The sequence below is a fragment of the Staurois parvus genome, unplaced genomic scaffold, assembly GCF_062004578.1.
Source record: "Staurois parvus isolate SC_StPar_1 unplaced genomic scaffold, SC_StPar_1.0 ptg000365l, whole genome shotgun sequence".
In the NCBI taxonomy this organism is placed as follows: Eukaryota; Metazoa; Chordata; class Amphibia; order Anura; family Ranidae; genus Staurois; species Staurois parvus.
The window spans coordinates 8,206,916-8,233,636 of record NW_028318161.1 but is presented as its reverse complement, the minus strand read 5'-3'; the positions used below and the strand labels follow the sequence as shown (position 1 = coordinate 8,233,636).

The 26,721-nt window shown below is 41.6% G+C and overlaps 1 protein-coding gene across 10 annotated transcripts in view; it reads left to right on the top strand.

Annotated features, from left to right (window-relative positions):
- Positions 1–26,721, top strand: part of VAV2 (vav guanine nucleotide exchange factor 2) — a 351,081-nt gene that overhangs the window by 222,370 nt on the left and 101,990 nt on the right. For all 10 annotated transcript variants that reach the window (XM_089685277.1, XM_089685271.1, XM_089685270.1 and 7 more), the window contains exon 4: positions 3,961–4,029. In XM_089685277.1, coding sequence (XP_089541403.1) covers positions 3,961–4,029 — 69 coding nt within the window. The remainder of the gene's footprint in view (positions 1–3,960; positions 4,030–26,721) is intronic.

Sequence of the window (26,721 nt, the reverse complement as noted above, 5' to 3'; positions counted from 1 at the left end):
TTTACAGCATGAGGGCAGACAGTACAGTTACAATACAATTCAATACAGGAGTAATCAGGGGGCCCTGCTAGTTAGAGCTTGCAATCTAAAAGCTATACAAAAGGTAATAACTGTGGGCGATGAGCTGATGGAGAAAGTGGACATACAGTTGTTAGGTGGAGGCGAGATAGGCTTCTCTGAAGAGAAGGGTTTTCAGGGATTGCCTAAAAGTGAACAGAGTAGATGTCGGACAGATTGCAGTAAGGAGTTCCACAGGATGGGGGACACTCAGAAGAAGTCCTGGAGGCGAGCATGGGAGGATGTGACAAGGGAGCTAGAGACCAGGAGGTCTTAGGAGGAAAGTAGAGAACAATTTGGTTTGCATTTTGAGACTAGATTAGTGATGTAGCTGGAGGCCAAGTTGTGGATGGCTTTGTAAATTATTCGTATTTTGAATTTTTGTTGGGTCAGTGGCAGCCAATGAAGGGATTGGCAGAGAGGAGTAGCAGACACCGAATGGTTGGTTAGGTAGATGAGTCTGGCAGCAGAATTCATGATGGACTGAAGGTGGGATAGCCTATGTAAAGGTAAGTCAATGAGGAGGGAGTTGCAGTGGTCGAGGCAAGAGATAGATATAACCAAGGAGAGAATTAGGAGCTTTGTAGGGTCATTGGTTAGGAAGGGGAATATTTTGGAAATGTTGCGGAGGTTGAGTTGGCAAGCTTTGGACAGTGATTACATGTGGGGCCAAAGGAAGAGTTCAGAGTCCAGGATTACACCTGGCACTCTGACATGTGGGGACAGGTTGATGGTTGTGCCATTGATCTTGACAGAGAAGTCAGGGGAAGGAGCATGTGGGGGAAGAAATATTAAGAGCTTGGTTTTGGATACACTGAGTTTGAGGAAAGTGGTGTGACATCCAGACTGATATGTCATCAGTAAATTAGTGACGCGTGAAGAGACTGATGTAAGCATAGGGGCAGAGAGATAGATTTGGGTGTCGTCAGTGTAGAAATTCTATTGAAAGCCATGGGAATGCTATCAGCTGACCAAAGAAGGAGGTTTAGATTGAGAATAGGAGAGGTCCAAGAACAGAGCCTTGGGGGACCCTAATGGAGAAAGAAAGAGGGGAGGAGGAAGTAGAATTGTAAGTGACACTGAAGGTGTGGTGGGAAAGGTAGGATGAGAACTAACGAAGAGTACATTCATGGAGACCAAAGGAGGATGGGTTGGTCAGCCATTTCAAAATCAATCGAAAGGTCCAGAAGTAGGAGTGCAGGATAGAAGCTATTGGTTTTAACTGTTAGATTGTTTGTGAGCTTTAGGAGAGCAATTTCTGTGGAGTGTTGAGTGCGAAATTCAGACTGAAGGGGATCAAGAAGGTTATTCTTAATGAGATGGTTACTCGGTTGTTACATAGTTAGTCTGGCTGAAAAAGACAAAAGTCCATTCAGTTCAACCATTAAAAAAAAAAAAAAAAAAAAAGTTATAATCCTACACCCACAGTTGATCCAGACGAAGGCAAAAAACCATCAAAGCATGATCTAATTTGCTCCTGCATGGGAAAGGCTTTAGATCAGGCATTCAAAGAGTTTAGAGGAAAAGGGGAGCAAAGAGATGGGGCATAGGTTATTAAAATTGGTGGGGTCCAAGGAAAGCCTTTTTAAGTATAGCGGTGACTAATGCATGTTTTAGAGAGTTTGGGAAGATGCCAGTAAAGAGGGAGGGATTGGAGATGTGAGTTATAGAGTGTAGGATAGAGCCAGAAAGTAAATATTTGAGAGGCTACAAGGTCCAGGGGGTAGGTGGTCAGATGGGCGTTAGAAAAAAAAATTAGCAACCTCGTCTATAGTAGCAGGGTTGAATGAGGAAAATGTTGAGTGTATCTGTGGACATGGGGTGTTAAGTGGGGGAGATATCTGTACAATGGAGTTCTCATCACGAATTGTATTAAATTGAGGGGTATAGCTGACCATATACCATCCCTTAACAGAGATGCCTTTTATATTCCTGCTTCTCGCTAGAGACAAGGGTACAAAAGGCTTGCCAACAATTCAGGGGGCCATGTGACCAACGCCTGGACCTAGGCTGAGTCATCATAAGCAACATGTCTGGGTAATGTCAGGAGGTCTTCCACAGTTTGTTGCGCTGCCATGCACATCGATCCGGCACTGGGTTTTTCCTCCTGTTCCAGTTGCTTGGATTCCTCCCTATCCGCCCTGCACCTAGGTGTTATTAAGCCTTTGCACCTGTGTGGTAATAGGTTACCTTGGTTCTTAGTATCCTTTGCTTACCCGTATCCTTCCAGCATGCGATTTGGTTGCACTGTGCCCGCACGGGGGTTAGAGAGCCGCAACCTGGGGGCTGCCTCACAGCACGTCATCCACACCTCCAGTGGCTTTGGTGAAGACCGGGTGGCCCCTTAGATCCTGCGACTCTGACACACTTTCCTTTGCATGTGGTCACACTTCTCCTGCATCTGTACCCTGGTACACCTGTTTAGTTGTTCCACTGGCCCACTGGATCTTGACTGGTGCATGTGGCTGCTTTCTCCTCTGAAGATATAAACTGTCTTCTGTACCTTCTTACAGACATCTGTAGTAACTTTCACGTTTTACAGTATGTTAATATTTGTATTATTATTTTGTTCTCCCCTTTCTTCTTCTTTTTTTTTTTAGGTGTACCTTCACTTAATGTTTGGACTTGATTCTCAATTGTTTTAATATTGGAAATCATAGATTTCAATGGAGACTATCATGTTACACATGTTTGTCTTCAATAATTTGGTCCCTACCTCACTCTGTAGCTAGGGGATGCTCTGTATAGTTAGTACCACCCTTCTTTTTCATGCTTTAGCCTCCATTCATCACATGTACTATATTCTACTGGAACTAGACAGACTGTGATTTTTTTTTTTGATCTATCTGATGTTCATCTGTTATGATCTGTAATAAGTTTTTGGATGAAAACTTTACAATCTGCTGGATGTCAGTTGGATTGAGTTACTGTCTGTCGGTTCTAACGAAGACAGTAAGTTACAGCTATTTCGCCACAACTGGATCAGTTATAGAGATCACACTTGCAGTGCTTAGACTGGAGAGGCAGAACAGTCAAAATATAGTACATTTCTGTATCACCTCTGTATTTAGCAATTTAAATGGAGCCTGCATTCTGAAACATTTTAGTTCTCTTTAGGTAATAACTTGTATAAATGTGTATTCATATTAAAGTGGAACTTCACCCAAAAGGGGAAGTTCTGTTTTTCTGTATCCTCCCCCCCTCCCCCCCCTCCATTGCCATGTTTGGCACTTTTTGGATGGAATGGGTACCTGGTTTTGACAGGCACCCATTTCCACTTTCAGTCAGATGTGCTGCGGTGATCTAAGCCGGAAGTTTGGCCCTCCTCCTTCCCCCGCAACCTTCTGGGATACTTCAGAGGTTCCAGAAACCTGTCTGACCATTCATAAAGCGCAGTGCACTTTACGCATGAACAGTAGGAAACGGCTGCAAAGCTGTAAGGCTTCACTGCCGGTTTTTCTTATTCCAAATGCCAGCCTCTGCACCCAAGGCCAATTGAAGAATTGGTTGGGTGAGAACATTGCTGGATCCCTGGACAGATAGTTGTTCTTAAATGTAAAATTTTTTGGGGGGAGCCTGGAGCACTGCTTTAAGTGCGCCTAATTGAATTTGTCAATGTAAATAAAAAGTGAGCAGACAACATGTATCTTATCTGTCATCTAATATCTTTGATGATCTATCAATCTATCTCTAATATCTTTGTTTTCTATTTATGATGTTGATCTGCCTTACCTATATCTATCTATAGTGTCAGATCTATTTTTGATATGTCTGTCTCTCTTTCTCATCCGATTCCATAAATCTCTGCTAATATCAGTCTTTTATTTACGTGTTATTGTTTAACCTTAAAGAGCAGCCCTCTCTCTTGTGTTCCATGCATATGATGTGTTTTGTCTCTTGCAGGCCCTTTCCCTCGGAAGACACAGCAGAAAACGATGACGACATATATCGCAGTCTGGAGGAATTGGCAGAGTGAGTTTTATCTATAACACTTTGTTGAACTATCCATGGAAATATGAATAAAAATAAGGAATGACTCTTTAGAGTAATCCTTGAATGGTTGACCCAAATGGGGTTCGTTGCATGTTTTTGTAGTACATACAGAAGGTAGTCTGGCCTAGATGGAAAGATGACAAGGCTGAACACTTTATTTTTTTCAGCCTATTTTTATTTTCACACACATTAAAATCTAGATTTTTTGCAAGAAAGCTACTTAAAGGCTCCCAACAATTACATATTTTTTTTTAAAACCATGGCCCTGTAAAATAAAATAAGAGCAGGTGCAATTTTTATGTTGCACGATGTTTGCACAAATGTTTATAAAATATTTTCAGGAAGAAATGCACCAAAATGAGGTTAGGGAACAACATAAAACACAATTTTTGGTAAAAATATAAAAAAGGGGTTTAATTGAGTAAATAGATACCATACATGTTCAACCTTAAAATTTCAGCATAGGGTGCTTTAAAAGCTTTTACAGTTTATTATTTTAGAGTTAACTGTGAATTATAGCCCTAGAATTATTGCTTTTGATAACGTTTGTGGCCAAACCTCTCATACATAGTGCAATTGCTATTTGCATACACACGTGTGACCTAAGTGCACGTTTATATTTGCGTATGTGCTAGGGATGACAGGGTTGCTTTCAAAATGTATTTTTATTTTATATGTATCTATTTTGATTTAATTTCAAGGGGGCTAACAAGCTCCCTATGTAATAGCAATATCAGATGACAGGGACTATTTATTGAGACATAAGGGGTTTATTAGACCCCTTTTGTTTCCCCAAAAGTTAGCCAAGTACAGATCGGAATAACTACTCTAAACTCGGAAGTGACAAAATGATCATTGCTTCCAGGTTCATTCACTGCAGAGATCATCAGGGAATATATGTTCTCTGAGCTCCCCCTGCTCTCTATCCAGGAAACCTTTTAGCATGTTCCTGGGCTTTCTGGAGGAATGGGAGGACCCACAGACTACTTTGGGTGACACCTTTTACAATGCAGTAAAAGATTTGAAAAGTCAGTCATCGGCTGATAAAAATTATACCAAGCTCTTGACTGCAGCTACAGCCATGAGATTATTTTAACCACTTGAAATCCAGGCTCTTTACATACGGCCAAAGGGGCAGCAAGTGGTTAGGAGAAGATTATTATTTACTCTAGAATCAGAGAGCATTCTGAATGAGGTTTGTAGCTATATTCGTTTTGTGAAATTTTAATGACGGCTAGGATGGTGTGTGGAGAGCTGATATGAACTGCAGGTTTTATCATGGTAAATTTTGGTAAATTAACATTCTCCCCCCTCAGTCACAGATTATAGCAGGATCAGAGCAGTAAGTTATTGGTGACATTTTAGATATAAAAAATCTTTCTGGATTGGTGGCATCTAAAAATGGATGTCTAAAAATAACCTGAGCAGTTTTACAATTAGGGGTGAGACTGTTGGAATCCCTATGTCCTGTGAAATAAAGTGACATAAGTTTTAGAAATAGGAAATAAAATGGCTTTACAGATGGGATCCAGAGTGGTCAATATTTTTGGCTCCCTCTTTCACTGCTGAAGTTGTTGGAGGGTGAGAATGTTTTATCAAATCATTGTTTGGATTTGTTGTAGCTCCTAAGGCAGGCCATACACAAAGTGAATTTCTTTCCCGTAACCACTTGATTCCCCCAACAACACAGACAGTCTGGGAAGGGGAATCCCTCCAGCTGAGCCATTGTATTCCCCTGGTGGGGGAAGCAGTCCTCGTCGGGAGAAGACCATGATTATTGCTAGTGGCTATATCAGCCTCTAGCGATAATCGCGTGTAAAATCCGGCAGGCTGCTGAACCGACAGAGATTCGAACGGTCTATAGCCAGCTTAACTCCCATCATAAATCCATCCTCTGATGCAGCATCTGGGTAGTGTATGTGGAGTAAGGTGCAGGTGCATATAGAAAGCATTTTTAAATGAAAAATTTGCTTGAAGTGAACAAAAGGCCATTGACACAGACCTAAGGGGGATGGAGACTTGTAATGCAACATATGTAATATAATATAAATTTGGATTCTTCAGTAAGGCACTTAACAGAGTAGTGGGTTTGCACCAGCTGCCGGAGCTCATAGCAATTATTTAGCCCTCACCAGCTAACTGCAGTGGTCACAATAAACTAACAGCTGACCTGTTGTGTTTTTTTGCACAATGTCGCTGTCATTTCAGCGCTTTAAGTTAACTCTGTTGAGAAATAAATAAACTAAAAATAAAAACTTTGTAACAAAATTAGTTCTTGCCCACCATCACTGAAGAGCTGCTCTGGCTGAAAAATCTTGTGTTGGATTCCTGGTTTCCCGCCATATGTAGTTCCACCCACCAGCCACTATGCCACTGCAGGACACAGTAGTGATGTAGCATCTGGCTGTTAGATCCATAGAGTTACCACTGTAGCTTTTCAGCAAAGAGAGCGAAGATGAGGAACGGTGGTGAATCAATTAATAACTTCTTCTTTTACAGGAATTTTATGGCAGCGTTGTTTAAAATAGGTCTTTTTTGTCATTTGTAAAATCGGGAGTCTCCATTCTGCTTTCAGATTTTTATTTCTCCTTCAGCATGTTCTACCTTCTGGGCAACAAGGTCCACAGCTCCCGACTTATAGCCCGAGGGCGAATCCAGCTGTTGGATGAGCTGCGCGGCACACGTGCACAGAAATTCTAAAATGCTCAGCCAACCGTGTGATGGAAACATGTCTGAGGGTTTTTTTTTTCAGTCTTAAAGAAAACCTGTTATGGAAGAAACATTGGGTCTGCCTTAGCAGTTTCTGAAAATGATAGTTGCCTGGCTTTTTTATATGGAAAATGGAGTAGGTGTTAGCCTTTCCTTGCTGTGTTAGTAGAACAGGGGAGGTAAGGTCCAATGGCAGACAGAGTTCACCGGAAAAATCCCTGAGAGGCTAATTGGTGACTCGGCTAACCAGTATCCACCAAAAACTGAAAGAAGTTACTCTGCCATGTGTTTGTGTCCATAAATAAAAACCTGCCTAGCTGCCTGCCACTGAAGTAGTCTTTAGGTCCGTTGTAGAACAGCTAGAAAAAAGCCAGTCAGCTGTTTAGACTAAACCAAACACAAGAACAACCAGGGTGCTGTATTCTGATTTTTTTTTTTTTTAAGGGTCACTGAAATTGTCACTGAGCACACTGGCAGTGGTTCAGCAGCACTTCACAGGAACCCCCGATCAGGGGGAAGGGAAAGGAGTTGAGAATCCAGACACATACAATCCAATGAGAGAGCCAAACAATTAAGGCAACTTATTTATAAAATTGATTCATGGCAAAATAGAGGCTCTATTTTGCTTGGATTACATTTTTCCATTAAATTACCTTGGACTCTTGGACGTGTGTTTTGTGCTCCCGTTGGATTGTTTGTAACTGTTTAGAATATGACCTAGATAAGGGTTGGGTGTACCAGGAGAAGCTGTAAAAACATAAGCAATGAATACCCTGGTAAATTTTATCCTCGACACACCTCACTGTGGTATACTTTCACTATGGTGACATTGTACTGGGGTGACTAGTGATCAGGAACACTGGCTGGCAGCTCTGATAACACTGTATGCCAGTGCAGCAATCTAGTGTCCTGATCACTAGCCACATAGCTAGTTACCTCAGTATAATACCATACCAGTACAGTGATGCCAGAATAGTGCAGCCAGTAACTGTGTCCCTGATTGCCGGCACACCAGTCAGTGTTGTCAGATCAGTGCAACCAACAACCGTGTCCCAAACCGCCTCCACACCAGGGCCAGTGTAATCAGACCAGTGTAAGCCAAGAACAGTGTTTCTTATCACTGCCACACCAGAGCCAGTGTCACCAGACCCCTGTAAGCCAGAAACAATGTTTGTGATCTCCACCACACCAGACCCAATGTCACCGGACCAGTGCAAGCCAGAAACGATGTTTGTGATCTCCACCACACCAGACCAAATGTCACCGGACCAGTGTAAGCCAGCAGTAGTGTTCCTGAACGCTGCCACACTAGCCCCAATGTCACCAGACCAGTGTAAACCAGCAACCGTGTTCTTGATCACTTCCACACCAGTACCAGAGCCACTGCAGCTAGCCACAGTAATCCTGATCACTGCTACACCAGTGTAGTGTTGCATGTGCTAACCCTGTTCTGTAAGTTCTCTTTTTGCTGCTTGAACGGACTCATCTGAATGCTCCACTAACTACATTCCTGCAAGACACTAGTTCCAGCCATCCTCTGCAGACAAATTATTATTATACAAGATTTATATAGCACCAACAGTTTGCTCAGCGCTTTACAATATAAAGGGAGACAATACAGCAACAATACAGTTCAATGCAAGAGGGATAGGAGAGCCCTGCTCCTTGGAGCTTACAATCATGGAACCATGGGAACTATTTTGTTCACCCTTTGTTAAGCCTCCTGTACAGGATTTATATAGTGCCAACAGTATGAAGGTAGACATTACAGTTACAACACAATTCGGTACAAGAGGAAACAGAGGGCCCTGCTCGCTAGAGCTTACAGTCTAGGAGGAAGGGTTGAGTGATACAAAAGGTAATAGCTGTGGGAGTTGAACTGATGGAGTAAATAAAAGGCAGTTTACTAGGTAGAAGCAGCATAGGCTTCTGTAAAGAGAGAGGTTTTCAAGGATCGTCTAAAGGTGGATAGATTAGGAGATAGCTGGACAGATTGGGGTAGGAAGTTCCATAGGATGGAAGAAGCTCAGGAGATGTCCTGGAGGCGAGCATGGGAGGAGATTACATGGGAACTAGAGAGCAGGAGGCCTTAGGAGGATCGAAGAGAGCGGTTTGGTTGATATTTTGAGACCAGGTTGGTGATGTAGCTGGGGGCAGAGTTGTGGATGCTTTGTAAGCTGTTAGTACTTTGAATTTTATTTGTTGGACAAGTGGAAGCCAGTGGAGGGATTGGCAGAATGGGGTAGCAGACACTGAACGTTTGGTAAGGTGCATGAGCCTGGCAGCAGTATTCATGATGAACTGGAGGGGGGTTAGCCTATGTAAAGGTAAGCCAATGAGGAGGGAGTTGCAGTAGTCGAGGCAAGAGATAACCAGGGAGTGAATTAGGAGCTTTGTGGTATCATTGGTTAAAAAGGGGCGTATTCTGGATATGTTGCGGAGGTTGACGAGGCATGATTTGGACAGGGATTGGATGTGGGCCTGAAAGGATAGTTCAGAATCCAGGGTTACCCCTAGCAGGCGTGTAGAGATTGAGGTTGATAGTGGTGCTTTTGATCCTGACCAAGAAATCAGGGGAAGAGGCACGTGGGGGAGGAAATCTTATGAGCTCAGTTTTGGATAGATTGAGTTTTAGGAAGTGGTGTGACATCCAGTCTGATATAACTGTTAGTAAATCAGTGATACCTGAGGAAACTTATGGGGTAAGCTGAGGAGCAGAAATATAGATTTGTGTGTCATCAGCATAGAAATGGCATTGGAAACCTTGGGAAGCTATCAGCTGACCCAAGGAAGAAGTATGGATCGAGAATAGGAGAGGTCCAAGGACAGTACCTTGGGGGACCCTGTTGGATATCCTTCATGGTTGTAAACCCAATTAGCTGATGCCAGGGTGTCTGGCAAACTCTTGCTCTGAAGCTAATCGTAAAGCCATAAACCCGTCAATCACTGGACTTCAAACACATTCAAGAATATCTGTAAAACATGCACCCCATTTAAAAACCACTTTTCATAACTTAAAATAGGAATTTGGTCATAGCAGAGTTCCCCGCCTAAACACCCTCCCCACATGAGGCAATTGGTTCTCTGTTTTAAGGAGACACCCTGCTGGTGGACTAGAAAAAGGCTGTCAGGCCTGAGAGAGATAAGTTGAAGAATTCTCCTTTTTTAACATCAGGAACCAGGGGCTGACTGACAACTCATGGGGCCCCCAGGCAATAGGGGATCATGGGGCCCCTGTGTCCTTGCCCACACTCAAACTACACCCAAAAAAGCCTATGAAAGGTACCAGGGGCATCTCATGGGGCCCCCTACTAACCCCAGGCCCTCGGGCAGTGCCCGAGTGCTCGAATGGTCAGTCCGCCCCTGTCAAGAACCAACTTTGGGAGAAAAGGCACCCTTTTGCTCTGACACTTGAACGCTGCTTAAACCAAGGCTTACGGCATATATTCTACCTGTATTTATATATATATATATATATATATATATATATATATATATATATATATATATATAGGCTACATCTTTTTCTGTAAATACTTTTATTGCACCATTTTGACCTTTTAAGTAATAAATCTTGTTTTCTGAAAAGTGTTGAACTGTTTCTGAAGGTCTTTAATGCAAACTAAGAATCCCTGTCTCTGAAGAGTGCTACTGTGTGTTTTAAACCTCTATATACATCTGCCTGTATATAGAGGTTTAAAACACACAGTATACAGTGTGTATACAGACGATTATTCAAACATCATAGTGTTACTGCTAAGATTGGCGAGTTTCCTCCGTCGTACAAAAAGGCGGTGGTGGCAGTGTGAAGGGTTAATTGCGTAATTAACCTGACCCAGTCACAATCGCTCTCAGACTGTGGCACATAGGTTGTGGTCCAGTGAGCTGGAAAATCTTTGTGCAGGTTGCAGCTGAGCGTGGCTTTGTTACGCACGTGACAGCGCGGTTTTAGATTGGCTAGTCCTTCGGTCACAAGTCGGTGAGAAGGGCTGGGGGTCTGAGAACGCGACCGTCACAGCAGTTAGTAAGTAGTTTGTGAGTTTTAGGAGAGCAGTTTCTGTGGAGTGTTGTGGGCAAAATCCAGACTTTAGGGGACTGAGAAGGTTATTCTCAATGAGGTGGCAGCTATGCCGGTTGTAGACTAGACGTTCAAGGAGTTGGAGGCAAAAGGGAGTAAAGAGATGGGTTCAGGGGCAGACTGACAACTCATGGGGTCCCCGGACAATAGGGGATCATGGGGCCCCTGTGTCCTTGCCCAAACTCAAAAAAGCCTATGAAAAAGGTACCAGGGGCATCTCATGGGGCCCCGTATTGACCACGGCCCTTGGGCAGTGCTTGAGTTTCCAAATGGTCAGTCCGCCCCAGGATGGGTCTTAGATTGCTAAGATTGGTGGGGTCCAGTAAGGCCTTTTTAAGTATGGGGGTGACTAGCGCATGTTTTAGAGAGTTAGGGAAGGTGCCAGTAGAAATGGAGAGATTTAAAGATATGAGTTAGAGTGAAGGATAGAGCCAGAGGGTGACCGTAGTATTTACTTCCTGGCCAGTGAAGAGCGCATTTCTCAGATAATACTCTAGGCTTGCTTGGCTTATAGGAATAGGAACTGCTGTAGGTGAAGCTACACTAAACTATATTTCCTGACCACTCCCACAGAGGGAACCATTGCAGTACACTGTTTTTGATGTAATGTTGGTTGATTTGTGAAACAAAAGATACAATGACTGGTACATAATCAGTCCAAAGCGTGACAATTTTTCCCACATATTTGTATCCTCATACTTAGGAGGAGTTGCAGAATGTGTTTTGGGGTGTAATTCTATGTATGACCATGCTGCTTCAGAGAAATGTCCTATTAAATTGACAACATTGTGTAAGAAAACTAATTTTCATTTTTCTGCATTTTCCAAAAACTTGTGACAAAAAAAACCTGAAATCTTAAAAAGACTCACTATGCCTCTTAAAAAATACCTTGGGATATTTGCTCTCCAAAAGGTGGTAATTTTTTGGGTGTTTCCACTGTCCTGCGCCAGTGCCTCCATAAATGTGATGGATAGTTAGGAAATTAGATGTGTAATTTATGCCCCTTAAAGGCCTGAAGGTGCTCCTTGAATTTTGGGAGCTAAGCTGCAAAATTTTCTCACATATGTGGTATCCCCATACCCAGGAGTAACAGTTTTTGGATGTAATTCAAAGTCTGTCCATAATACTATGTGTTATGAATAGCTTTGTATTGAGAGCTCTATGAAAAAAAAATGTCTTTCTTCATTTTTCTAAAACTTGTGGCAAGGAGTTAGATATTCAAAAGACTCCCTATGCCTCCTACGAATAGTTTTTGGGTGCTTTCTTTCCAAAATGTGGTCTATTTGTGAGTGTTTGTTTTTACTCTTGCTATTAGTCCAGGGTCTTCAAACCACTGATGGGTAGTCAGGAAGTTACATTCCCATTAATGCTCCCTAAAAGTTGAAAAGTGCCTTGGCTTTTGAACTCCTGTATGCTGCTAGGCTGCAAAAAACGTTCCTAATATGTGGTATCTCCATACCCATGAGAAGTAGCAGAATGTGTTTTGGGGTGTAATTTTAAGCATGCTTATGCTGTGCGAAATAAACATCTTAATTTACAATTTTTGTATTCGAAAAAAAAAATATTTCTGCATTTTCAAAAAATGTGGAAAAAAGGAAAAATGTAAAAGACTCACTATGGTAAATACTGGATTTTGAAATTTACTGATGTCCACATGCCAAACTATACTGCCACCTTCCTGTTACATCTAAAATTAGATACCCAATTTATGTCCCTGAAAATGCTCTTTTGGATTTTGGTCCCTATCTCTAGCTAGACTGCAAAAAAGTCTCACATGTGGTATCCCCATATTTGGGAGGAATAGCAGAGCGGGATTTGTGGTATAATTCTAAGTATAGCCATGCTGTGTGTGAGACATATCTTATTAAATGACAATTTTGTATAAAAGAAATACACTTCCATTTTCTATCTTAATTGTCCAAACACTTGTGGCAGAAAATATGATCTTCAAAACACTCATTAGGCCTCGAATTAAATGCTCTAAAGGGGCTATTTTGAAAATGTGATAATTTTGTAGGTGTTTCTCCTGTCCTGACGCTTCATGGCCTCAAGAAAATGGGTAATTTTGCTGGTGATTACACTGTCCAGACATTTTATGGCCTCAAGAAATGAAATGGGCAGTCAGAACATCAGGGATGATACATTTCACAGATACCTATTGCCTTTACTCCCCACATGCATGATGGAGCCTTAGATGCCCATGACTCGTTACCAGTTTTCCTTCATTAGATCACTTTTTGGTAGGTCCTGACAACTGCAGCCCAGAATCATCCCAGAAGAGCTGCAGTTTTAGAGAAGCTCTGACCTAGTCATCCAGCCATTACAATTTTGGCCTTCAAAGTCGCTCAGATAGTTACACTTGCCCATTTTCTTCATGGACAACATGTTCACTTGCCGTCTAATATATCCTATCCACTTTCAGATGTAATTGTAACAAGATAATCAATGGGCAGCATAGTGGGTAAGGGGTTCTGCCTAACAGTGCTAGGGTCACTGGTTCGAATCCCAACCATGGGACTAACTCTGTGGAGTTTGCATGTTCTCGCTGTGCCTGCGTGGGTTTCCTCTGGGCACTTTGGTTTCCTCCCACACTCCAAAGACATGCTGGTAGGTTAATTGGCTCCTGTCTAAATTAGCCCTAGTATGTGGTGAGGACATAGAAGAGGTTTTCTTCTGATGACTCTTCCATGAAGACCATATTTGTACAAGTATCTCTTTATAGTGGAATAGTGCACCACAACTCCAGTGTCTGCCAGATCTTTGTGGAGGGATCGTGCAGTCAAACGTGGGTTTTGAATTGTTTTTCTCACAATCCTGCGAGCTGTTCTGTCCGATATTTTTCTTGGTCTTCCAGATCTTGCTTTAACTTCCACTGTTCCTGATGACTGCCATTTCTTAATTACTTTCCGAACAGAGGATATTGACATCTGAAAACACTTTGCCATCTTCTTATAGCCTTCTCCAGCTTTGTGAGCGTCAACTATTTTCAGTTTCAGTTTTCTAGACAACTGCTTAGAAGAACCCATGGTGCTGATTGTTGGGGCAAGGTCAGATGAGTCTGGGCATTTAAAACCTTTGAGATTGACATCACCTGGTCTTCCCAGACGATGATTGAGAACAATCCATGACACTGGCAGGTCTCAGCTTTGCAAAGGGGGCAGTGCATGCTATAAATTCTGCAGGGTGCCCAAACTTTTGCAGATGCCATTTTTTTGTTTTCTGTTATTTTGAAAGTGTAAATGATGGAAATAAAATCTAACTTTTGTTGACATATTATAAGAATGTCTAATCTGTAATTTGATGCCTTTTGGAGATTTTTCCATCTTTCCTTGGCTTCTTTATACACATTAATACAAATTTTTAGCTGGGGTGCCCAAACTTTCGATCCCCACTGTATATGGAAAATGCTGTGTAAAGTGACAGCGCTATATAAGTACCTTACATAAAAAAAATATTTACTTTACCTGTCAGTGGTCATAATGTTATGGCTGATCTGTCTATATACTATTTACCATACCATTTGTAGGCTTTATAACATTAACACAGACTTATTATTTATTTGTTTTTACTGAAGAAATGTAGCAAAATATATGTTGGCCTGCATTTATAAAGACAGATTATTCATTTGCAAAGTTTTAGAGCAGTAACTAAGGGAACATTTTCTTTCTTTTTTCAACTGTATAGTAAAAATTAAACTCTGGTGAATAACACCACCAAAAGAAAACTCTATCTGTCTGAACAAATGAAATAAATTAATTTGGGTGCACTGTTTTATGACAAAGTAATTGGCAGTCAATGTGTCACATTGCTGAAAACTGAAAGATGGCCTGGACAAGAAGTTGGCTTAGCATGCTGGTCTTCAAGTGGTTAATAAAGGTTTGGCAAAGCAGGAACAGCACATTGCAGAGATTGCACTGCGATTTACGTTGACATCTTCTGCCTCCATAGATAGAATAAAGTCTGCATTGTACTACAAGTCTTAGAAGGTGATTAGTACAATGAATTCTAACCTCTCAGGATTTGGATACATTCTAACATGTTGATATAGCAGCTTTTATGATTACTATGTAGCATTCGACCCTTTCTCAGTACTACTCCCAGGGTGCAGCAATGTCAGCCCCAGGCTCCTTTTGAGAATGAAGGTTCTGCTTGGTGCTGGCGACACAGATGTCTGTCTGAGAAAAGCCGCTTCCAATTATAGACGCAGCAGAGCCAACAGATGGCAGTGTCTTTTGCCTTGTATATCGGACCGGTATTAGGGTGAAATCCATGAACTGTGTATGGCCAATGATGGATATTTATCTAGTTTGTCAGTTCTCCCACGCACTGGAGAGATGTACACAGGATGCCACACTATGAACAAAACAAATATCCAAAGTGTGTAAACACAGCCCAGAGCGCAAATGTCCTATGCCTCTCTAGTACCTGGAGGACAGCCATTACATTTTAGAAGACTGGCTTAGACTAGTCAAACATATAATGATATATAACAATACAGGACACAGGCACCTTTTACACCATGCGTTATTGGTCTTATACCTTCAAGTGACTGGACACTGATAAGCCTTCCCTGTGACCCTACCCCCTCTGTGAGTCCTCAGAGTTTTTTCCTAGTAAAATTCCTAAAACTCTATTCAACTTCAATCAACCCTCACTGTCTTCCATTGTCTACACAGACACAGTGTACCCCGATCAGTGCAACTTCAGTAAAACCTTAGGAGCTATGCCTAGAGCTCACACTGTGGGAACGGCTTGTAATGTTACTTTGGGCACTGGATCCTATGTGGAGTACTCACAAATGATATTCTTTATCATGGGATCATTGTTATTTTAAACACACAGCGCTCAGTCAAAAATCGCTAGTATATGTAGATTTAGAAATGGCCTTGTACTGATGTATTACAGTTTCTATACATTTATATGAGAAGGGTCATATGTTTACAACTTAAGTTCAGTGTGTGGTGTCACATAACTGGTTCTGTACAGCCCACCTGTGAGTGAGAGGAGCTTGGGTATTGTTAGGCATCATCCTGAAAGGTATTTAATGACAGACTATGCATGACTACCATTTGGCTCTGAGGAAGAGGGACCTCCTCTTGAAACGTGTCAGCCATTTCAGGTGTCTTCCCCATGCTTGGATTTGCGCAGTGGACAAGGCGATCTGGTACACTGTGTGGTTACTGGTGATCTTGAATATCATTTGCTGTGAGTACACATCTAATTTATTTCTTCAATAAAAGGATTTCATTAGGTAATGTACAAGGCTGGTGCACCCTCTGTTTCTTCTTCCAGCTATAATTCAACCAGAGCTCATTCTCAGGTGCACGAACAGGTATTACTTCACACCACTAGTCGCACACTTTAACACTTCTGTGTAGAGCCCTTATAAGGGCCACTTTACTTCAGGAGTACCACACAGCGGAATATCCTCACTTGTAGCTCTGGCGGAAACCAGGCAAAAGGGATCCAATTCAAAACAGCAGGCAAACATTTGCTCTGCCAAAGGTTTACCAATGGTTTCAGTATTCCATCTCAATGAGGACATTGTGTCCTCCTTTAAGGCTGGCCATACATTATACCAGGGTGGATAAAAATCAATGATTTTTTTTTTATTTAAGTCGGATTTTTTAAAATAAAATGCTCTTTGAGGAAAATATATTACCATCCAAAGGTTATTCCATCATGAAATAAAGATTCGTTTTTTAATTATGTAGAATAAGGCTGTATATGTTTAATTTTTTTGGTAAATAAATTCAATTAATCCATTCACAATGTCATGCTCTTCCAGAGGTTTTTGTAAGATTATTGGGCAGTTTCTTTGCCTACAAGATATTATCACAGATGCTTGGTTTACTTTTGCAGTTCTCAAAACTGAATTTGACTCAGCAGAGATCACAGCAAAAATGTTATAACATGAACAGAGTTAAGAAAAAGACCTTAATCCTAACTTCTACAAACCTATGAATACAGAATCAACCCCTTCAGTGCTAAGTTTCAAGAAGTTCAGTGAATAGAATAGAAACAATATTTTTCTGATTGTTTAGAGTGGAATAGATCTGCACAATAAGAAAGTGAAACTAAGTGTGAGGAGGAAGGGGCTGACAGTCTAAATTTCTTAAAATATATATATTTTGTTTAGCCAAATTAGTTAACAAACATTGATGTTTGTTTAAGCAAATAACATATGCTGTAATGTTATTGTTTCAGTTGAATAAATCTAAATTGTTATTATTAAGGTAATGATTATTTTTCTCCTTCCTAAATCCAACAGAAAAGTTGTCCAAATATGGATGATTAACCTATTAAACTGGGGATAAAAAAACTAATATGAAAAGTTGTTATTCTAAAAATCTTCATCTACTTGCATATTAAAGTTATACCAGCAAGAATTAGTCTTTATGTAGAAAACTATGATTTAAATCAAGCCTTACTGACTAGTGATTTAAATCGTGATTTAAATCAGTTTGATTTAAATCAAATCCACCCTACGTTATACAGTTTTCTTATACAATTTTCCTTTAGCTTTACCAAAACATATAATATGAGGTCAACCCTAAACAATTTCAATTTGTATGCAATCAGGCCGACCCTTTCACTACATAGTTGAAGGCAAATCTAAAGGAAATTGAACAAGAAAATAATATACTGTATGGTCAGCTTTAAGCATCCAAAGGAATTCACTCTACATTGTTTGGCTGTAGTCAGTGTGATTAGAGTGTGCATGAAAGCTACTGCTTCCATTAGACAAATGAAAAACTAATTTATTTTTTTTTCTCGGGACCTCACAAGAGGCACCATGTTTCAAAATTCACCATTGCACGGTAGATAAGGACCTTGATTGTCAGAGCTTATGCTCTAAAACAAAACCTCTTCCTGCACTGTTCAAGACCCACTCCACCAAATCTGTAGGCGTATACTAGGTCTTTAGGCATCAAGCTTCTGTTGCCCAACTGTGTAAGGCTGCAACCTGGTCTTCTGTTCGTACTTTATCAAAGTTTACTGAGTGGATGCAGATGAATATTCTGCTTATTCAGCTTTTGGTCACAAGGTTCTTGTAGGAGCATTCTGAACTTGAGTTCTTGACCTCTGTTGTTTTTGGGCCTGTTGGCACAGTTCTATTTGCCTAGTTGTTGTCTACCCTTTGTATTAATTGCTTGGGAATGTCCCATAGTGTATGAATAAATTGCCTGTCACCTATATTGTACAATTAAGGTGGTATTAAAATCAAAAGTTTAATGTTGGTCTTACAAGTAAGACTATAAAAATTCCTACAGTGTCTGTAGGTGTCTTTAAAATGGCATGAACTTGCACAGTTTAGTTGATAGTGGCATCAGGATCAGCCAATGAAATCATATGCGCATGTGCAGTACTCTCTACGTTCCTGGAACCCTGAGTGTGCTGTGAATGTAGAGAGCATCGTGCCATGAAGGTGACTGCCATGCACATGCATGGGAGTGATGTCATCGTGATTCAGCTATTCAGACAGTCGGAGAGAGCAAATCTGTAAGCAAACAGACAAAAATATAAGTGCTAGGAGCGGTGAGAGCATAACTCTGGAGGACTCAGTTTGGAAGTTAGGTCTGTCATATTGGTGCATACTAGCACATTATGGCATTAACCTGCATGAGATCATTTTAAAAAATGTTTTTAGTTTACTACTTCTTAACCGCTTCCCACCCGGCCTATAGACAAATGATGGCTGAGTGAGAATTCTGCTGTCCTGGGTGGATGTCACATGGCAATTGTACACAATGGAAGACTACCATTCATTGTGTACTATTGTGATGATCTCTGTGATTGGTCACAGTGATCACATGGTACAGACAGGGCCAATCACAGCCTATCTATACAATGTGGTTAGCTGTGGCCAATCACAGCTAATCACAATAGTAAACACTGATTAAACATGTTTTGAACTCTCCTCAAACCTCCAGTAAAGCAGTTGGAAAATGAATATTATGGACAGCACACAGTGTTGTTCACATTATCAAAACATGAAGTGTTTGCATCGTGTTGCTGCTCTTCAAAAATGAAGCTTCATGTAGTTTAGAAGGAGTTGAAGCATTTCAAGTCTATGGTAACGCATCAGCATGTGTTTGCAGCGTGTTTGCAATGTGTTTGCTGGGAGTTAGGCCTTGTTTGCAAAAGCTGAAAAAAAACCTAGGCCTCAGGGGTGCAGTTATAATGCTCCTCAAACTCATGCCAAATGCGCATAGGGCATTTGCAGAGTGTTTTAACTCCCCTTAACACACGTTAAACACAATGCAAACTCAATAAATAATTTGCATTAATGCTGTAGGGATAGGTTTGTTAACTACTTGCCAACCGCAGATAGTCGAATGACGGCTACACTGCGGCCGGCTAGTTCTGGGAGGGCGTCATATGACGTCCCCCCAGAACGCGCTCTCCTGCGCGCCCCAGGGGGCACGCACCCGGCGATCTCCGTGATCGTTGTGTCCTACGGACACAGCTGATCACGTGATGTGGTAAAAGGCCAATCACAGCGGCCTTTTACCACGTGTTCAGCCGTGTCCAATGACACGCTGATCACCGGGAAATGCAATTGCCGGTTCTCAGCTGCACTTTCCTCACGCTGTCAGAGCGTGAGGAAAGTACTGCCTAGAACCGGCAGTTGTCAGAGCAGGGATCGGCACCGATCATCAGGGCACTGATCATCAGTGCCCTGATGATTGGTGCCCAGCAGTGCCACCCACCAGTTCTGCCCACCTGTGCCCAGCAGTGCGCCCACCTGTGCCCAGCAGTGCACCCACCTGTGCCCAGCAGTGCACCCACCTGTGCCCACCAGTGCCACCAGTCAGTGCCCAGCAGTTGCGCCAGTCAATGCCTAGCAGTGATGCCAGTCAGTGCCGTCTATCAGTGCCACCTTTCCGTGCCACCTCATTAGTTCTGCCTATCGGTGCCCAGCAGTGCTGCCTATTAGTGCCCATCAGTGCTGCCTCATCAACGCACATCAGTGTTTGAAAAATTTTATAATAGAAACAAAAAAACTTTTTTTTTTTCAAATTTTTTGCAAAAAGTAAAGTGCCCAGCAGCGATTAAATACCACCAAAAGAAAGCTCTATTTGTGAGAAAAAAATGATACAAATTTCATATGGGTACAATCTTGCATGACCGCACAATTGTCAATCAAAGTGCGACAGCGCTGAAAGCTGAAAATTGGTCTGGTAAGGAAGGGGGCATAAGTGCCCGGTGGGCAAGTGGTTAAGCATCAGTATTTTGAGCAATGTGAACAAGCCCTAACAGTGATCATCTCTGTTATCAGCAACCATAGTGTGTTAAAAAAAAAAAAAAAATCCTGATCACCTTCCCAGGGTAGTGCAGTGTTACTATGGTAAAACTGTATTGCTCTGGTCACAATATGTAAAAATAAATAAATAAAATAAAAATAATACAAAAAAGTGAAAAAATTTAAAAAAGATATGTCACCAGTGTCCTCCCTGATCACTACCATACCTGGTATATCATGATGCTGTACTGCACTGGTGACAGTATGTTAAAATGTTTTAACAATTTTTTTTTTTTTTTTTACTCCCATTTTCTGAAAAAATTGACACAAAATTACAACTTTAAAAAACTCGCTATTCCTCTTTCTAACTACCTTGGGCCAGGGGTGTCAAACTAGCGGCCCTCCAGCTGTTGCAGAACTATAAGTCCCATCATGCCTCTGCCTGTGGGAGTCCTGCTTGTAACTGTCAAGCTTGCAGTGCCGCATGGGACTTGTTGGACTGTCCACTTTTCAAAAAGAGGTCAGTTGGGGGTATTTGTACTGTCCTGGCACTTTTAGGCCTCAAGAATAGAGAAGTCATTCAGTACATCAGGACTGATCAATTTTGAGTTATATATATCATACATTGACTGGAAGAAGGCGGAGAGGGAGACCTATATCTCCAATGGTCTCACCCTTTGTTGATGGATTTTACTGGTGCCACACCCCTTATTAACAAGACACTGAAAAGCACATATACCCTAACTGAAAGAAGCTAGTGGGGCTTTTAGAGGCACCATACCAAAAAGAAAATCAATAGTCAAATTATAAAAGATTAAAGCTTTACTGAACAATGTTAAAACCACAGTGGTGATAAAAAAAATTTTGAGCATTTGCATAGCTCATATTAAGACGTGTAGCTTGTGCATAGTAACAGGCTTATTACATAAAAGTGCAGAGAATATCCCTAGATAACATGAACTAGCATAGATAACATAATTTCCTCAAGATCTTTCACCGATCTTTCTTGTCCACCGGCGCATTTCGGAGGACAATAGCCCGCTTCCTCAGGGAGATATGACATACAGTTCTGAAATTCTATAAACAAAGCCAGAATAAGCATACAACATATCAAGAAAATGTCAGGAAAAGATAACACCTGTAGCAATCAAATATTCAAATTTACCAAATGATGTCATCAGAATGTTCATAGCCACAAGGAGCCATGACCATTTGAATCCAAAATGGTCCTTCCATCAAGGGTGCAGAGATAGGCCAGGTAGGCAAACCACATGTCCATAGTAAGAAGAAAGCTGAGAAAACAGATCAAATCATCTGATTATTCACTGTGTCCCAACTCCATCCGAACTACACCCCTACTCCCCAAACTGATTATAAAACAAATTAGTAATTTGGAACAACAGGGAAGTAATCTATACAAAGAACTTGGCCATGTACATAGGTACATATTAGAATTAACACTTTCCAGAACTAATTTACTTTGGGTAATGCACATTCAAATATTTGGCTTTCTAAAAAGTGTATGTGTGTATGTATGCAGAGGCGTATTTGCCGCGAGATAAACAAGGCGTTTACCTAGGGTGACACTTTTCAGGGGCGGCTGCCGGATCTGTAGCTCAGGGAAAGCACACAGGCAGAGAGGAGGGGCCGAGCAGCAGCACGAGGATCGAGGGAGCAGCCGGAGCTGGTGAATAGGAGGAGAGCGGCGGAGAAGGAAGACAGCTGATTGGTAAGGTGTCAGTGCCGTGCGGCCAGTATCAGGGCAGAGCAGATGGTGCTGCTGCAGCCAGGTATGCTGGCTGTGAATGGGAGAGGGAGGGAGCCCGGGCTGGAGCAGGGGGTCAGCACAGCAATGTAAGCATTATTGATGTCAGTGGGAGGAATATTGCCCCATCATTAGTGTCAGTGTGGGAGGAATAGTGCCCCATCATTGTTGTCACTCACTGACACCAATGATGGGGCACTATTCCTCCCACTGACACCAATGATGGAGCGCTATTCCTCCCACTGACACTAATGATGGAGCGCTATTCCTCCCACTGACCGCAATGATGGGGCACTATTCCTCCCATTGACACAAGTGATGGGGCAGTATTCCTCCCACTGACACAAGTGATGGGGACACTGTTCCTCCCACTGACACCAGTGATGGGGCACTGTTCCTCCAAATGATACCAGTGATGGGGCACTGTTCCTCCAAGTGACACCAATAATGGAATAAAATAAGAGGTGGAGCTCTAATAAGAAAAGCTGGAGCCTAAAGAGGAAGGGGTGGTGTTTACAGATGAAGGGTGGATCTTAAACAGGAAGGGTTGGGACAAATTTAGATGCCGGGGGGTGCCCGATTTGTCTTTGACTAGGGCAGCACAAAACCAAACTACACCACTGTGTGTGTGTGTATATATATGTGTGTATGTGTGTGTATGTATATATATATATATATATATATATATATATATATATATAATATGTGTGTGTGTGTATCCCATACCTGTAATGTACATTGCTTCCCGTGATCAAACTCAATGGGGTTTCAATCTGTATAGATTACTTCCAACCAACATATCTATCCAAAGAACTCAGCCAAGTACATAGGTACATATTAGAATTAACACTTTCCAAAACTAATTTACTCTGGGTAATGCACATCTAAATAGCGCCTCCTGTGTGTTACTTAATCCGAATTTGGTTCTCTCTGCACTTCATAAACCACTTTTTGACCCAAACAGAGACATTCCTTTATTATGCTCTCACAAGATGGCGTGTTTTGTAGCTGTCAGCTCTGCAGAGCAAGTGTAAGCCCTATCCTGCGAGAAACCCCCTTTTTTTTTATTTATTTTTTTTTTGTTCTACATAGGGGCAAGGTGGTGTTCAAGTCTAGGATTTTCTTCTTGCCTAAATAGCCTTTCCTTTACAAGGTCATTTTTTAACCCTAGAGAACCTTTAAATCAGACCGGACCAGTGACACTTGACAGTATTTCTTACTCAGATTCCCAACACAGTCTATCTCTGAAGAGCTTGTTTTTGAGACCCTACAGTCTACTGTCATTGACTTTAATTTGCAGAGGGGCATTTTAAATGCATTGTGTATTACCCTGCAGGTCTTGGGTCTTTTAGCTCACAGGCTAACTCCTTGTATCTGGCATCTCCTTCAGTTGCCCCTCACCAATACATTTGTACCAATGCATACTGCAGTGTATCTTCCCAGGTCAGTATGTCCAGAGAATTGTTCATCTAGAGATGGATTCTTCTGTGGCTGTTCTGCAACTTCCTGGAGGAGTTTTTTTCCAAATATCTTCCTCGGTCTTGCCCTTCATCAAGTGGATGTTCTTAACACTGTTTCTAAGGTTCGTGCCACTCACTCCATTACTCTGAATGCTTCACTAGACCTGGGCACGTTGGATGTTTTGTTAGAACTATGTTCTGTGCTCATAGCTAGGCAGGTACTGCACTCTAGACCCCAGTGATATGTCAGGTGGTAATGTATATGGTTTTGCCCATCATCTTATTTTTCTCGAGTCTCCTTGTACCAGTCTGAGGTTGTGGTCTACCTTATATCCCTGCCTACTGCCGTAGGGTTGCAGATAGTTTCTAGTCCCTTCTTGGCCCTGTCAGTGGTTGTTGCCCACTGCTCAATTGGACTGTTTTTGGCGGTCTCGGCTCAATCTGAATTCCTGTGTCCCGCAATGGATGAGAAAGGAAAATATAACCTTTTTGTTGGAGCCCATTGAGGGTCAAAAGTCCCATCCGTTTGTGTATTTTTGCTTTGGTACTGCTTTGCTACATGTTGGGTAGAGAAGGGCTTATACAGGGGCTGGCTTACAATCTTGCTGTTTGTAGTGACAGTATAACATGACTGTTTCTGAATACAGTGCTTTGTAAATGTAATCCTATTCCTTGAAATTTTCCACATTTTATCTTGTTACAACCAAAAATTTAAATGTATTTTATTGGGATTTTATGTGATAGACTAACACAGTGGCACATAATTGTGAAGTAGAAGGAAAACGATAATGGTTTTCAAAATGTTTTACAAATCAATATTTGAAAAGTGTGGCGTGCATTTGTATTCAGCCCCCCTGAGTCAATACTTTGTAGAACTACCTTTTGCTACAATTATAGCTGCAAGTCTTTTTGGGTATGTCTCTACAAGCTTTGCACATCTAGAGAGTGACATTTTTTACCATTCTTTACAAAATAGCTCACGCTCTGTCACATTAGATGGAGAGCATTTTTGAACAGCAATTTTGAAGTCTTTCCACAGATTCCCAATTGGATTTAAGTCTGGACCTTGACTGGGCCATTCTAACACATGAATATGCTTTGATCTAAACCATTCCATGGTAACTCTGGCTGTATGTTTAGGGTAGTTGTCCCTCTGGAATGTGAACCTCTGCCCAGTCTCAAGTCTTTTGTAGACTCTAACAGATTGCCCTGTATTTGGCTCCATCTTCCCATCAAGTCTGACCAGCTTTCTGTCCCTGCTGAAGAAAAGCATCCCCACAACATGATGCTGCCACGACCATGTTTCCTGGTGGGGGTGGTGTGTTCAGGATGATGTGCAGTGTTATTTTTCCGCCACACACATAGCATTTTGCTTTTAGGACAAAAAGTTCATCTTTGGTCTCATCTGACCAGAGCACCTTCTTCCTTGTTCTTGCAGTGTCCCTCACTTGGCTTCTTGCAAACTGCAAATGGGACTTCTTATGGCTTTATTTCAACAATGGCTTTCTTTTTGCCACTTTTCCATAAAGGCCAGATTTGTGGAGTGCATGACTAGTGGTTGTTCTGTGGACAAATTCTCCCACCTGAACTGTGGATCTCTGCAGCTCTCCAGAGTTACCATGGGCCTTTTGGCTGCTTCTCTGGTTAATGCTCTCCTTGCCCAGCCTGTCCGTTTAGGTGGATGGCCATGTCTTTTTAAGGCACTGTAGCTCTGTCCCTCAATGGACTCCAGGAGAAAAGAATTTATGGGAAGTACAAAAGACATTATTTTTTTTTCTAAGCGCTATGGAGAGAGTCAATAAAAGGTTTTTTTTTTTATCTCTTTTATACAAAGAAAAACAAATCCAATATACAGAGTAGCAACCAGAGGATCTTGAATGAGTCAATATCTCTCTGCAGCCGTTTCAGGGGAGCAGTATGTGGTCACTGAGGTGGGGGGCATATTTCTGTGTATGACCTTGCTGTCTTGATGCTACTTTTTCTTGTGAAATCACTGTGTCGGTTCCCATGGTGATAACACCAAACATTTGTTCTTATCTAGTCTCCATACTAATTTGATGATCTCTTTACATCAGGGTGGTGGCATATCACCTCACACATAGCAGCCTGTTGTGTGATGTTTCGCCATCCACTCCCGACAGCGATTAGGAGGTGCAAACACTCTTGTGAATTACAAGGACACCTTTTAAAACTTTTTTTTGTTAATAGTATTTGTATGTATTTTATTTATTTATTACACACACACGTCTATATATATTTGGACACAGGCACAATTTTAGTTTTCTTCAGGAATTTACCAAAACATATTGAAACTATAGTTATATAATGGATATGGGCTGAAAGTGCACACTCGGGTTTAATTTGAGGATATGCACATCCAAATTGGAGGATGGGTTTAGGAATTACAGCTCGTAAGAGTAGCCATCTCCCTTTTTCAAGGGACCAAAAGTAATTGGACAAATTAATATAATCATAAATAAAATGTTCATTTTTAATATTTTGTTGAGAATCCTTTACTGGCCATGACTGGAATCCATGGACATTACCAAAGACTGGGTTTCCTCCTTTCTGATGCTTTGCCCGGCTCTAACTGCAGCTGTCTTCATTTGTTCTTTTTTTGTGGGTCTTTCTGCTTTTAGTTTTGCCTTCAGCAAGTGAAATGGCATGCTCAATTGGGTTGAGATCAGGTGAATGACTCGGCCATTGCAGAATATTCCACTTCTTTTCCTTCAAAGCCTCTGGGTTGCTTTTGCAGTGTGTTTTGGATCATTGTCCATCTGTACTGTGAAACGCCGTCCAATCGGCTTTGCTGCATTTGGATAAATCTGGGCTGACCGTATATCTCTAAACACTGCAGAATTGATCCGGCTGCTTCTGTCACATCATCAATAAACACCAATGACCCAGTGCCACTGGAAGCCATACATTCCTATGCCATCACACTGCTTCCACCATGTTTTACAGATGACGTTGTATGCTTTGAATCATGAGCGGTTTCTCCCGTCATTCTAGTACAGATGAATCTTAGTTTCATCCGTCCAAAGAATGCTTTTCCAGAACTGGTCTGGCTTTTTTATATGTTTTTTGGCAAAGTCTAATCTGGCTTTTCTATTACTCAGGCTTATGAATAGTTTGCACCTTGCAGTGAACCCTCTGTATTTGCTCTCGTGAAGTCTTCTCTTGATTGTAGACTTTGACAATGATACGCCCACCTCCTAGAGAGTGTCCTTCACTTGTCTGGATGTTGTGAATGGGTCTTTCTTTACCATAGAGAGGATCCTGCAATTGTCCACTACTGTTGTCTTCAATGGACGTCCATGCCTTTTTATGTTGCTGAGCTCACCAGTGCATTCTGCTTTCCTCAGAATGTACCAAACTGTTGATTTGGCCTCTTCTAATGTTGCTGCTATCT